The sequence below is a fragment of the Ammospiza caudacuta genome, chromosome 2 (genome assembly GCF_027887145.1).
Source record: "Ammospiza caudacuta isolate bAmmCau1 chromosome 2, bAmmCau1.pri, whole genome shotgun sequence".
Lineage (NCBI taxonomy): Eukaryota > Metazoa > Chordata > Aves > Passeriformes > Passerellidae > Ammospiza > Ammospiza caudacuta.
The window spans coordinates 89,520,508-89,535,602 of record NC_080594.1 but is presented as its reverse complement, the minus strand read 5'-3'; the positions used below and the strand labels follow the sequence as shown (position 1 = coordinate 89,535,602).

The 15,095-nt window shown below is 36.3% G+C and overlaps 1 protein-coding gene across 1 annotated transcript in view; it reads left to right on the top strand.

The window, feature by feature from the left end:
• The window catches only part of VWA3B (von Willebrand factor A domain containing 3B), a 56,329-nt gene that overhangs the window by 17,997 nt on the left and 23,237 nt on the right, over positions 1–15,095 (top strand). Inside the window, exons 8-13 of the mRNA XM_058800349.1 lie at positions 4,793–4,909; positions 6,637–6,833; positions 7,458–7,612; positions 9,344–9,482; positions 10,995–11,126; positions 14,162–14,260. Of these exons, the coding sequence (XP_058656332.1) occupies positions 4,793–4,909; positions 6,637–6,833; positions 7,458–7,612; positions 9,344–9,482; positions 10,995–11,126; positions 14,162–14,260 (839 nt within the window). The remainder of the gene's footprint in view (positions 1–4,792; positions 4,910–6,636; positions 6,834–7,457; positions 7,613–9,343; positions 9,483–10,994; positions 11,127–14,161; positions 14,261–15,095) is intronic.

Sequence of the window (15,095 nt, the reverse complement as noted above, 5' to 3'; positions counted from 1 at the left end):
CTTGGATATGTGGCATAAACTACGCAAGGAAATAAATAGAGAATGAACCAGAGATTTAATCCTCCAAATGTGGTGTTTCTAAAAACTAAAAGGAGGCACAGGAATATTTTGATTATGCTCCTTTTTGCACCACGAATGCAACATCTGGAGGGTGAAACTCATAACCATGTTATATGGACTGGAAAAGCTGTTTTAGCGACATCTGATAGTTTCTGGTATCCACTGAATATCAGCATTTTGCAAATACTGGATATCTTTACATTGATTCCTTTTCATCTGCTTAACAAAACAAGTCAGAACTATTTAAAATTTTAGATAAGAGCTCAATTCTCCCCTCTTTTGCATCTTGAGTAGACATTTGGAAAGCAAGTGTGATAAACTAACAATTTTTTGACACTCATTTTGAGTGGGTGCTCAAGATCAAAACAGGTGTAACTCGTTAAAGAATTAGGGTCCTTTTGCTGGCAGCCTCAGATTTACTTCTGGCAGAGAAATGCTTTTACATAAAGCCTTATTTCACCAATGTGATTATATCTCCTCATCCAGCACTAATTTTCCTGTTATCACTTCTGCCTACATTCTTTGTGCAGTTTATTCATCTGTAAAAAGCTGTAGAATTAAGCAATCTTGTTATGTAGTTAAAATTATAAGTGGAAAGGAGGTGACATTTAAGTTGGTAGTCGAAGACAAGGAAGGCAAGGAATGGTGGAAGCTGTGAAGAAAAGATGTCTTTCTGAAAAAGGGCACACTTGTGTCATCTGCTTGGAGTAACAGGGTGATAAGTGCTACATAGTGCTTGAAAAGCAGCAGTGCTTTGAACTAGATCCTAAAATGAATAGAGGGTCCTTGGTGGCCGACACAGAAACAGTAAATTTCCGTGTAGTGGTTTCTGTGTGGTGGAATAGATGAGCTGGCAAGTGTAGAGAAAATGCAAATGGACTGAAATCAGGATTTTACTGATGTGGTAAATCCAAAGTGTCTGACCTCCTTGTGAGCAATATAAGGCTCTGTCCTTAGATGTGCTTGATATTTCACATATGGGGAAATATGATAGGGAATATTTCAGGTTATTGTGTTTAAAAAAGGAAAGCGTAAGAGCGTCATTCTCCTGTATGACATTGAAGTCAATGAACTCTGCGCTGTTTATGTACACTGACATGGGAAAGATTGAACTCTCCCTTTGGAGAGCCAGAAAAGAGTGGCTACTTTTCCTAGAAGCTGTAGCAAAGATCATTGCCTCTGCTTTTTTCTTGCATGTGCTTTGTCTAGTTTTAGCAGCCTAACCTTGGCCTGGCAAATCTCTTTGCTAATGTGTAGAGAATGATGCAGATAGTTGTTTTGTGATTCCACATGGGATGCAAAGTTCATTTGCTTTGTCCATTTGCCCAGTGGAAAAGGGGCAGGATTTGACTGCAGTGAGTTTCAGTGCTGTTTGACCTGGCAAGTATGCAGGTAAAAGCTGTGGACTACCCTCTTACACCTCTTTGTGCGTTCATTCATCCCCCTCTAAGTGGAGATTTTAAAAATCAATGCCTATGGGTATATTGCTGTGTTCTGCTGCCACGTGGAGGCTGAGAAAGGGACTGGCAGTGAAGAAAATCAATTTCCCCACCTTCCCTTGCCAGCACATTTATTTTCAGACAGATCTTATTTCCTTATATTTGCATTTACTTGCTTCCATGGTTTAAGTCAGATATTCAGACAATTAAGAAATGCTTTTGTTTTCCATGATTTGCTTTTGTATTGGTATTTGCTTCCTGTTTCAAAGATATTGTAGGTATTTTGGACATTTTGTAGGTTGTTTGGTTGTGGTTTTTTTTTTTTTTTCCCAAAGCAGGATTATTTCATTAGCAGTACGGAAATCAGATTGGTTACAGTGACTTGTAAAACCGGGTGAGTTTGTTTGTGGGGAGGTACATGTGGAAAAGCTGCTTCTTTTGAGATTGTCTGCCAGTTAAATAACTGGGAAATGGAAATGAGGGCAGTTATGAGTTTCCGTGTACATGTGCAAGTGTGGTTGTGGTTTTGCTTAGATCTAACATCTTGCTTCTCAGTTCATGGGAGTCAGCAAAATGCTTCTGCCCCTTGCCACAGGCTCTCCCCACAACCTTGCTCATCCTCTTCCTCTTTCCTAGGCCCTCCCTTCTGCAGAGCAAAAACGCCTTTACCTGCGGGCAGGGCACTCCTGGAACACTACCCAGGGTGAGGTTCTCTGCAGGGTCAGGATGGCTTTGGGGAGAACCAAGGGAAACTGACTGCACTTGGCCCAGGCTGGACATGTGCAGCAGGGTGTTCGGGCCAGTCCCCTTGTGTGTGACTGGTGGCCACACTCTTGCCATTGCAGTGGAGTGGGTTTTGAATGACATCTGGGGGGGTCTCCAGAGGTCTGGCTCTTACACTGCCCCCCAGAGCAGCTGGGAAAGTTCTTCATGGCAGGGGGAGCCAGGAGTGCCCTTTCTCTCCCTGGATAAAGTAATTTTTTAAGGCAAGATGATGCCTGGGACATGGGTACCTGAATGTGTACAAGAGACAGTGGCTTGGAGTGGTTGTGAACTGCACCCTCCAGAGGGGTGACTTTCTTTGGTTGGTGGTCCCCCAAAAATGGCACATCTGAGGTTGAGCAGAGGGAATTTAAACAAAATGAGGTTCATGCCTTTCTTGGTCATTTACCAGAGATGTGCTTTGAGAGATGGGCCACAGCTGAGAGCCACATCCAGAAGATGCTATGCTTTACATGTAGATTTTGATTTTGGGGGTTCCATTTTGAAAGACACAGGCCACTCCTTAGCTGCAGGGGAAAAGAGGCTGAGGCAGAGGTGCAGTTGAGCTTCCTGTGTAGAGAGAGAAAGTGCTATGGATATCACTGCTTGCAAGCTTATGTCCCAGTTGAATCCCGGAAAAATGTTGTTGGAAAAAAGGTTTTAAGCAGCGGGAATTTTACAATGTGCAGTTCTTGGTGCCTGCATTTGTCCTGTGTAGCAAGTGACATCGAGCACACTTGCTTAGGGAAGGCATGCTGTGCTACAAGCATAAATGAGGAAAAAATATCTTCTCATGTAATACCAATTCAATTCACCTATCTTAATGGGGACAGTAACAATAATCCTGTAAAACTGATGAGTCCATATCATTAACTTAAGAGGAAATGAAGCAACACAATGATATAATTGTTATTGATTTAGAGGTAGTTAAGTTTCTTTAAATATTTCTTTAAATATTTTCAAATTATTTAAAATATTTTAAAATGCTAACATATTAATAAAATTAAATCTGGATGACAGTAATTGACAGCTTGTGGAGGATATCCAGATTTATTTGGAAACAGCACCACTGGAATTGCATTCTTAACAGCCTTAAAGTTAGAACTATGTTCATGTGTGGTGTGAATCCATGTGTTTTCATTTCTGGGGAGAGATTGCTTATAAAATAAAAGTAGAATTCTTTCTGAAATATTTGATGGGAATATTTTTCTTAAATTTAACAGGTAATGATTACGGACTGAGGGGAATTTTTAATTCCCTTTTGTGTTTTATGTTGTGGAATGATCTGCCTTACTGAAGCTTTTTGTGATTTAGGAAATGTTGATCTTTGTTCTAATGGCTGCAACAGATGTTTTGAAATGCAGGAAGGTCCCAGGAGATGGCAGTGTACAATAGCACAATTCAAAATATTTGTTGGAATCTGAAAGCATTTCACAATTAAAATCGAGTTATTATTTGTATAATTTTATTATTTTTGGTACTAGTATTGGTATTATTTTTTTCAGAAAGTTTATCAAAGAACTGGCAACCTGCTTTAGTAGATAAATTTTCATATGTTATCTTTCATACAGTGAACCATCACTGAATATTAGCTGAACCACTGGATGGTAAGATATAGTTTGCCTTGTTCAGCATTTTTATGTGCAATTCATAATAGGTTGTGATCTGCAATAGTTTGTAAGCTGTATTTGTGGTTAGGATAGCTGATTATTCAGCTTCTTTTAGATTTTCACTCTAACACTGCACACGGTTTCTCTGCAGTGTCCAATATTGCAGTTTAAACTCTGAGAGTAACCTAATTTAACACATTTTTAATAGCAATCCTACTGCTTAGGTATACAAGGTGTCTCAATTTTAGTAATTTATTTTATGAAATAAATAAATCTTTTATTATTTTCAAGAAAGACATATCTGTTGAAATTGAGAAAACCTTGTCTTAATTCCAGTTTTGGATCTTTCTAATTATTTTTGAAAATATAGCTAGGTAGTAATTTTTTTTTGGTAACATTTGTTTATGACTGTTGAAGATTGTTGGGAGGAAATTAAATTTATCTTTAGCAAAATTTAATTAGATAGTCATCAGGGAAGGAAGGTTTAAATAAAATTAATTATGTACTTTAGGATGTGGAAAGAGTCAAAACTGTCTTCTCTTTCAAATGTCAAAACTGAGTTTACTCTTTCGAGCCAAGTTTTGCAATGAAGTCCAGGGGCAACAAGTGAATTTCATTGTGGATTTTCCTTATTATTTTCCAAGAGTGTTAAAATGTATTTGCTTCCTCTGTGGGAACAATCTGTGGCCAACTTTGGAGGTTAGCTCCAATATGCTAAGCACCTCTCATATCCTGGAGCCAGGTTTGAATCTTTTTTTTGAAGTCTGCCCGGGAACAGCATTTGTCATTGCAACGGGACCTCAAGAAAACAAGGTTATATGGCAAGTTCTGGGTATACCAATGACTTTGTTGTGATTGAGGAGTTACAAAAAGCTGAAATTGTATAAAAATGTGAAGTTCTATTTATTATTTCTCTTGCAGTGGCTGGTGTCTGTGAAGATGTGTTTTTGATCTGGAAAGAGCTGGAGGAAGCCAAGAGTACAGTGAGACAAGTTCAGGAAATCTTATCAGAATCTGACCAACCTGCTTCTCAAGATGGTATAATTTATGTTTCTTTCATAAGAAATACAGCTACCATTGTATTAATGATCAACATTTTTTCGTGAACAGTTTTGATTGCACATCAGTTTGAGGATTATTTTCTCAAAAATTTCTGTATACAGGGTATAGCACCTATGTGTCTATATAGCACTGTAATAGTTATCTAAACTTAGCATTGCTTAAGACTTTCCAGTACAAATCTCTGTTTACTATGGTTTAAGCTTGCCAAAGTTTAGCAGCTCAGGCTGAAACACACCATTTTTAGTTTACCAGTGACTAGGTTTAGAAGTTACCTGGATTTTAGGATATAGAAAGTATTTGGGGTGTTTTTTGTGATGTCTTCCTGTCTGCCTGAACCAGTAAATCTTCATTTTTTTCTACACAGTGCTGGTGAAATACCTTATCCCTCTCCTATCACAGTCTTCTTGGGATAGCCTCCAACCTGGTAGCTAGTTCATTCCACATAAAGGGAAGAAGCAGTGGGGTTGCATTTTTGTCAAGGGCAGAGATCTGAAAACTATTCAGAATAAGCACTCTGACAACTCCTGTCTTAAGACACATAGAGGAACACCTACATTTGTTCATTCAGCCCATAGTTTCTGCCATTGTGTCTGACCTAGCACATGCTCATTTGTTGTTCTGTGCAAACTGATTGGATTGAGCCCTGTTGGAGACAGAAGTGTAGGTGGTTTCTGAACTTCTGCTCTGGAAGGCTTTAACAAGGGACAGTGAGAAGCTACTCAGTCCTGCAAAAATGGAGATGCTCTATGCAAAGCATGTGGGAGAAAGAAAACAACAGTTTTCTTTTCAAAACTTTGTGAACACATTTGTGACAGTTGTTCTAAGGACCACAGGCAATCATAAAGCAAAGTTTTCCACATGAACAGACTCTGATTGTGCACCTGCCCTGATGTTGGCTGATCTCTGTGTGTGTAAGGGCAGTAGATGCCTCCGTAGGTTTATTTACAGGCTCAGGATCTCACTAGTGTGGTCACTGTAGCTGCATCTAAACTGAGTAGACATTTATACCACCTTGGTCTACCAAAATTAAAGTGTAATAAAATAAATTCACCCTGCTATGGGACCCACTGCCTTGTGATTTGGTATTGATGTGGTTTATTGGGATAGTGATGAGTCAGTGAAGAATCCTGTATCCTATTATTTTATGTGTGTTATCTGTATGCAATACTGGTGTCCAGAGTTGTGCAGTGTCCTACCTTAAAATAGTCCTTAGAAAATTTGTGAAACAATATGACATTGTAGTTTGCCTTTTACTTTAAATAGCCATCTCTAAACAAATTAATGTTATGGTCTTTACTGTATTTTCAATTATATCTTCTGTTGTTTCATTTTCTCAAATGAATCTCCTTGAAGTTAGACATCTTATTCAGTATTACTTTCTGGCATTTTGTAATTCAGCTACTAAGAAAATTTGGTTTTTTATGTTGATCCTCTCACTATTTATTGTCTTTGCTCCCTGTCTTCTGGTGGTTTTTTTTTCTAATTACAAAGAAGTTTGTTGCAGTGAGTTTTCTGATAAGGAAAAAAACCCACAGCCAAAGTATAGACTATTAAAAATAATAGAAATATCTGTTCGCTCCAATGCTATCAGAATAAGTAGAACAAGTTTGAAAATTTTGATTCCAGTATCAGTCTGGTTTTGAAAATAGCTTATGCAAAATGAACCCTGTTATATAGGAGATTTTTTTAATTTTCTTTATTAGCAGACAAAGGTGATCATCCATTATCAAAACATATAACTGATGAATATTTGACTTCTGAGAAGTGGTTGCAGACATATGGCTTGAAAGCTCAGAAGCTCACACTGTATGATGCACTTGCTGATAGTGTTTTTCACCATGTAGATGGGCCTGTTGGCATAAACACTGAACCAGAGGTTGAACGTTCACAAACTGATGCTGTGAGTATTGTTCATTTTCCCTCATGTCCTATGAGTTGTTTATTTTTTCTTTTAAAACTGGAAAACTTGGTTGATGGATAAAGTGATCATATAGTGTATGGCGTTGTTGTTTTGTATTTTTTGTTAAAATCAGATTATTAATTATTGAGACAGAATAACAATGTCTCAAAGAGCTCTTTGAGAATGACTGCTTTAAGGACTTCTTGCTGGTTCACATACATTCTGAAAGGAAGAATCAGGACTGGCTTAATCAATGCCTTGGTTTTCTTTGTATTTCTGTGGGCTAGGGCAAAGATTTCATGTTATCTTTAGAGGATGTGTTAGTCTCAGATGCTGCAGTGTCCTCTAGTTCGTTAAGAAAATTTGGATTAATTTGTCTTCTATTTGTTTTTCTCAAGCTTTACTATTGACTGTTTGGTAAGCTTCTGGTTTTTGCTAGCTGCAAGAATAAAACCACTTTCTATTGAATCTTTATAGGAGCAAATTCTGTGAACACCATATCCTATGTTTATTTCTACTCCTGTTCACGTGCAACAAGCATGTCTTTGAAGTTTGTTCCCCAAATATTAAAGACACTGCAAAATAATATGTTTTCCACATGAAATGTGTTTTTCTTTCCTGTAGGAGACAAAGAGGAAGATAATTCATGCAAGATATTGTGACAAGTTTGTACATACCCTCTGGAAAGATGGATCTGTAGTTCATGTATATGTTACTACAGAGAAGTATAAGCAGTACAAAGAGAAAATGAGGACAGCTCTCAGACAAGTGGAAGGAAGGTTTGTGTTCTTTCACATAAAATCAGTTTGATCACTTTACATGAGTGTTGAAAAGTTTGACATTTACTGTCATAATAAGTTGAAGTGGTTGGTAAACTGACAGCGGCAGTACGAAGCCAGAAGTCTATTTTAAATCAGAATCTTTTTTGTTGGGTTTCTTAGTAGCCATAGAAGAAAACTGATTGAGATTTTGAACTTTTGTTCTCCTTCTGAAACACAGGTGTGAAAGTCAGTCTGCACATTTTTTGAATTACTACTAAAAGTGCCAAAAAGTATTTGGGCTATAAGGTGGCAGACAGCTTCAAGAATAATCAGTAAAATTTAGTGAACATTCATCTTGTGTACCTAGGATCCCTTGTGACACCAAGAAGCACAGCTTGGCTTGTGCCTGTACTGATGGTGTTTATCTGCCCTTTTGTAATTTTGTGTTGAAGACAAGTTTGAACAGTCTAGATCAGAGTCAGTAATGCACCTGATCACAAGTTCACTGATCAAACTAGCTGTGTAATTCAGATTTATTCAGCCATATGGACACTTAGGTTTTGTATGACATCTACAAAATAATAGGTAGTCTAAGGAAAACCTATTGTAGAACAGAAAAAAAAAAATTTGCCCTCTTGTTTGTATATTAGGACAACAAGATGCCTCACTCAAAAAAGAAGGATGTGAACCTTTATATTATTGGTGAATTTTTAATTTTGTTTCTCCTTTCCAGCCAAAAATATAACAATCTGATTATATTTAGCAAGGTCAAACAGAGTTGTGTTATTCCTTCTAGTTTACCTTCATATTACTGTATTTAGGATAACAATTACATACTGTCAAAGGAAAATTTGAGATAAGCAGTTGTGGTGAGCATGAATTTTTGAAATCCAAATCAAGATTGCTGTTTCGAATGTTTCATCTGAAGTTTAAAAAGTCTTGGTAGACCTCGTCAAACACTTGGGGTGAAATAACTAATGACAAAATATATATCAGTAGCTACTCTAGCAGTATCCTTATATTTCCATGTAAGAACTTTTCTGAAATCTTCTGTGGAGATGTATATTTTTCCCAGGGCCATGATGTTCCATGTGTTAAATGTCTCTGTTTCAGTGTAGATAAGTATTGTATGACTCTCAAGGGAAATCAGATTTGGACTTGCTGCATCCATTACCGAGGAAATGTTCTTGTGCAGAGCAGTATGTGTGCATGTATTTTACTGGCTGGCACATCCCAGTCCTGTTTAAAATGTAAATCAAACTCTGTATTTAAGGCTCAAGGTCCACAAACCATTGAAGCATCTGTGTTATATTAAGGCTCTTTGAAGTGCTTAAGTTCCTTGGAGAAGAGATTCTCAAGTGGTTTCCTGAGAAGGGAGCCACAGTAATATAGGCTTAAATGATTGACTGAGATGAGTCTGGAAAACAGATACAGGGACCATGGTTATACCACTTGTTCCATGTTGCTTCCATGTTGGATTTCCCAGCCCAAACTACCTGATACCTGACTTTAGAAAGGTGCTGTATTTTTTTCTATTGAAATAAAAAACTAATAAAAACCTAAAAATGTCTTGTGATGTAGGGACAGGGGACTGATTCATCAAGGGCTTCTGACAGTCACTACTAACAGGTCCTTTGGGAAAGAGAATAAGAAGTATGGCAGTGACAAAAAGATCCTACCTCTCAGATTCTGATACACAGAGCTCCAAAGATGTTACAGAACAGGTTTTGATTTTTTTTCCTCCCCCAGGATTAAGTGGCTTCAACAAGGAAGCAGAGGGCTTTTTGGGAATGTGTTTGAAGATGATATCTGTATTCTTATTGATACATCCCAGTCTATGAAAAACAAGCTGCCACTAGTGAAGGAAAAAATATTTCAGCTAATGCAGGTATGATAAAGGGATGACTCTGAAGGCTGAGGAACATTTTAGAGTAAACTGATCTTTTCTGGATAGTTGTTACTCTACTTTTTCTTTATTTTTAAAATTTTTTTTGAAAACAGCAGCTTTATAAAAATATTTAGATTTTTCTTCATGCACTCATTTTTTAATTAAGAATTTATATTTTCCCCTTATTTATACAACTATTTGAAAAAAGCAAGAGAAAATATTAAAAATTAAAATTGCTTAGGTCATTCTTTCCCTCAAGCCACATCACTTCTAAAGAAAAGAAAAACAAGCCAACTAAAAAGCAAACAACAACAACAGCAAAAAAAGCCAAATCAAAAACAAGCTATGCAATGAAATGCCTTTTGGCATTTTCATTTTCACTTTTAAGCAGTGTCATTCAATTCCATTGGCTTGTTGTGATTTGTAATGAGTGTTCTAGATTCACTTTTATGCTTCTACAATAGAGGGTGTAGAATGTTTTTGACTTCCTTGCATTTTACAGTGACTCAGAACTTTGCACAGGGACTGGCAAAGTGCAGGAGTACCTCAAAAGCTGTGAGTACTGGGAGACACAACAAAGAAAGGATTGTTTTTTCTATGGTTAGAGGTCTACAATGATGTCACCTAAGCCTTCATTATTATTTCAGAGACATGATTAATTTTAAATTTCTTGAGTCCTAAGAGAAGTAAGTGAGATGAGAATTTAGTCTGGCATTGATAGCAATCATTGGTAGGACTAAAAAATTGAAAGTATGACAGAGAGATTTTTGAGCTAAGTGCTCAAGTCATGGGACATAGTATTTTGTGGTCCTCTAAGTAGATCAGCACTAGAAATATCTTAGATACTGTGCTAGAAGGTTTCACAGGAAGCTGCACACAAATTATGATGAAAGGGAAGCAAAGACTTCAGGCTCTGAAAGTTTGTACTTGCTTGCACAAATCTTCCCTAACTTATAACTTCTGTCCAAAAATAGCTTCAGCAAAGTCTTGATTTTCTCCTGCTGTCCTAGTTCTTCTTGCCGGTGCTCTTTATATGATTCTTGTTCTCCTCCTCTAAATGATATCTTACTTTATTTCTGGTTTCAATTTCCTCTGGTAAGCAGTGGTAATCTCTTTCTTACACCACTGATCATAGCTGGTTTCATCTCTCTCTTTCATGCCCTCCTACACATTTGCTGTTTAAATTGTTTGAGAAATATGAGTATATGGAGACTTACTTTGGGAATTTCAAGCAATCTTAATAGTTGCAAGCAATAAATGTCTCTAGCTTTCTATGTCTCTCTGGACACCATATATTTTAATTTTATTACAGTAATAATATTAAAATATAAACATATTTTAAACATAATTTAATATAATAATAAAATAGAAACATATTTTAATATGTTATAATTTATTGCAATAATATCATTAATTATATAATAATTAAAATAATTGCTATTACTCAGTATTTCAGGATACAAGTATAATTTCTTTTAATAGTAGATAAAAATCAGATGCTGTCTCCTGCAGGAGCAACTGAGACACAAGAAGAGATTTAACTTTGTGAAATTTAGTGCCCAAGCAGTGGCATGGCAAGAGAAACTTGTTGAAGTTAATGAGGAAAATTTGCAAGATGCTTGGCTTTGGATAAAAGGGCTTGAGGTAATACAGCAGCTAATTATTACAAAGAGTTTTTAATAAAGTGTGTTTGTTTCTTTGTTTGTTCAAAGTTGTGTATGTTTCTCCACTTTCTGTATAGCTGGGGTGATTTTGCATAGACTGTCTTTGACTTGAGTAAGCTGACAATATAGATGATGGATAAAATTAAGTAGATCTGAATACAATGTATTTGCCAGATATAATAATCCTTTAACAATGGACCTGTTTAGGAAATCATATTAATTCAACTTGCAGCTTGCTATGTTTAGTAGCCAAAATGTGAGCATTGGCCAATTTGACTTCCCTAGGGATCCTGTGATCACTCAGACCCTGCTTTTAAATTTGTCATTCTTGCTGCAGGGCTGCTGCATGGATGAGAGGTGTTGCTGGCTAACTTACTGCTCAGAGGTGGTACAGGAGACCAAAGCCAGCAAACTGGAAAAGCATTTCTAGTTTAGGTGCCATAGAAACATGAGAACAAACATACTCAGACCAAACATCTATCTACCCAGTATTCTCTCTCTGACAGTGGCCAAAATCTGAGTGTTTTTCCCTGAAACAAAGCAGAACTGCTTGTAGTCAGTCACAATGATCCGCCATATTGTAACTATCAGCAGCTTTAGGACCATTAAATGTGGACAGCAATGTTATGAACACAGGACTAAAAATCAGTCATGCAAAGGTATAGATACATCCCACATTATGTTTTCTGGCACAAACCCCCATGTTCATGTAATAAAACTTCTCAGCATTGTGACAGCTCTTCTTCAGCCTTAATACGAGATTCCTGGGGATGAGGGAATTGGGTAAGCAACATAATACCTCTGAGACTACAAAGCAAGATCAATAACTTGGTATTCTCAGAAAACACTAACAGACCAACACACAGAGAAAAGGAGGTATTAGTGTGGCCTCCCTGAGCAGCTGAACACTTGTAACTGAGCTCATTTAGTCTTATTTTGCTGTCCTCCTTGAGGCTTGAAAACTTGTCTGCTTAAGTCATGTATATTGTACAGCATCATGAAAGTTCAATAATACTTTGAACTACCATATTTTGATACCATCTTGTATATGCATTAGTGAATGGCCTTTTCCATCATTATTCATAAAAGTATGAATTTTAGATTATAAATTTCATTCTAAGTTGAGATCTAGATATTGAAATGGAGTAGGAAATGGCACAAGAACAGGCTACTTTCTTTCAAGGATGACATGTGCTTCTGACCTTTTAACCTCTTTTAAGCCTTGCAGTCTGAGATCAAAAAGCTGTCTTTGCAGTGAAGGTGAAATGAACAGAGGGTTGCTCTGGAATATTATTCAGCGTAGATCCTTTGATCCCATTTTATGCTCTTTGGTCCCAAGATTATGAATAAGGAAGCAGAGCTGTAAACAGTAACTAACTGCTCCTTAAAAATCCTTTAAATGTAATGACATCTAAAATTTTAGTGGTAGTACTGTCATATAGTTGAAATATGTCATTGTTGTTTAAACACTGATAAAACTGGTGTTTGTTTGTAACAGTAGCAATTGAGAAACCTAAAATGAACCATAAGGTATGGAGTTACTTTCTTTTAAACCTTTACCATAAGGTACAGGGTTATTTTCTGCACATCATCAGCATCCACCCTATGTTCCTATGATGTAAAAAGCAATGAAGGAAGCTGATTTGTTTTAAATCAGTTGGGCCAATTTAAACATGGTAATGAGCGATATTTCAAAAACTTTATAAATTCTAAAACATCAGGAGTATTAGATAAATTTAACGACTTTGGCTGGTTATTTCTTATGAGTGGGTACTGATAAGAATTGCTTGTGGGTCAGAAGATAAGACAATTAGGTAGATGAGCTATCACATTGCCTGGCCCATACACTCTTATGTAGTCATAAAGAGTAACTGTCAGAATGTACCTTCTATTCCATTTCACCTGATTTCCTTTGCCCTTGTGGGAAGGACTGGAAGAAATTTTAACACAGTTTATAGGACTGAAGAAATAATGATATCTCTTAGCATATATTTGCATGTATGGGTCAATGTTAGATATGTATATTTATCTTCTGTAAGGCATTATATCCATGGATGCTGAATCTCTTCTTACACCACTACAATCCTCACTGCCCTCCAGAACAGTACTCAGGTGTTATACAAGCATAAAACAGACTCTTATCTTTTTAGAGGTTTTGTTTTGGTTCCATAAAAGACTAAGACTTGATGAAATGCTTTTTATACTGGTAAACCTTACATGTTCCTTTAGTTTGGAAGGTTTTGTACACAATGTTTGAAAGGTGGACAGCTAAGATGCAAAATGTAGGGCTTAGGTTCCTAAGCCATGAAATGCATTTAATTGAATTTAGTGTAAAAAGAAGAAAGGCAGATCATGATCACTGAGTATGTGAATGACATAGGAAAAGTGCTATTATTACTCCAGTGGAAATTTTTAGTGAGCACAGCATTAGTTTGCTAGGCATGTTTTGTTGCTAACATTTTTGTGCTAAAGTATAAATAATACTTACATAAATGTGTGAAAGGGGTAGATGGGAGAGAGTCTGGAAAAACATGTTTGGAAAACCAAGAACTCCTTTACCAGTTTTGGGGATATAAATTTGCGCAACTCTTTCGAGGAACTTTTGAACTGTTTGATTAGGTAAAATATGTGTTTCAGGGGAGTGTGATGAGTTGGCAAGCAGGAGCATCAGTGGTAAAAACGAAGAGAATGCATCTTTTGTCTTCCATCTTCCTATCTGTTTATTGTCTTTTAGTGATTGCTTTCGCTTGTACAGCTCAGATTGCTGCTGCCAGCATTTTTCTTTTGTGTGTTTGCATAAGCACTGAATACCAATCTGGTATCAATTTATTTTACATTGACACTTGCTTAGCTTTTGTTAGCTACATGACATAAATGTTTTCACCATTTTATTAGTCATTTTGGTTCTGTATTATCCCTTAAATCAGTACACTGTCATTATGAATTTAAGAACAGATGCAAAGAATTGTTTGTATTTATAGCTGTTTCTTGGTCTTTTTCTCTTTGGTTTCTTAGGTTGGAAGTTCCACAAATACCCTCAAAGCTCTCCAGATTGCTCTTGCTGATACTGACACTCAGGCTATTTATCTCTTGACTGATGGGAGACCTGACCAGGTATTTCAAAATGAGAAAACAGAGAATGCAGAAAAGAGGTGTCAGCAGTTGGAATTATGAGATGAATGTCATACCTGCAGTGCTGAGTCTTGTGGAGTCTCTTGGATGTTGATTGGCATTGTTTCACAGTTTTTCTGGCTAAGAGCATAAATTAATATTTTACCAAAGAATAATTTGGCTTCATGTACAATTCATATTCTTATTTTTAATATTTTTATTAAGTTCAAAATTAGGGAATAAGTAATTTCTTTTTACCTTGTTAATAATGTCTTTTTATACCTTTTTAACAGTTAAATAAAGGAAATGGCAGATGTTGGTTTTAAGTATTAAAGTTCAACCAACACAAGTATTATATTGCAAACATTACTTAATTTGTCAAGATTTTTGAGTATTTTGAACAACTGAAATGTTATCAGAATTTTGAACTGAGTCAATAATTTTTTTCTACCAGATCCTTCAGCATTTTTGGAGATGGTAGATCTTCTTTTTCACCTAATTTTTATTTCTTTATGGGAGGAGGAAACTAGCTTTCCTATTTTCTCAGCCTCTACTTTGTTTTCTGCTATTGAATTAACTTTTCTTTGAACTAATTCGATTTCTTAAGAAGATCCACACTCATATACTTCCAAAAATATTTTAGATATATCCAGTGATGCTAAACACTAATGTAGTAGTTTAATTTCCTAAACATTAGTAATTTATTTTAAAACTTCAGAAACAAAGAGTACTGATTTTATTACAATTTACATCATGTGCCTTAATGCACTTATCAGTCTTTCAAACTCAGTTTTAAATTAGCTCATTTAGCTAATTTCTGATTGAAATAGCAATCTGT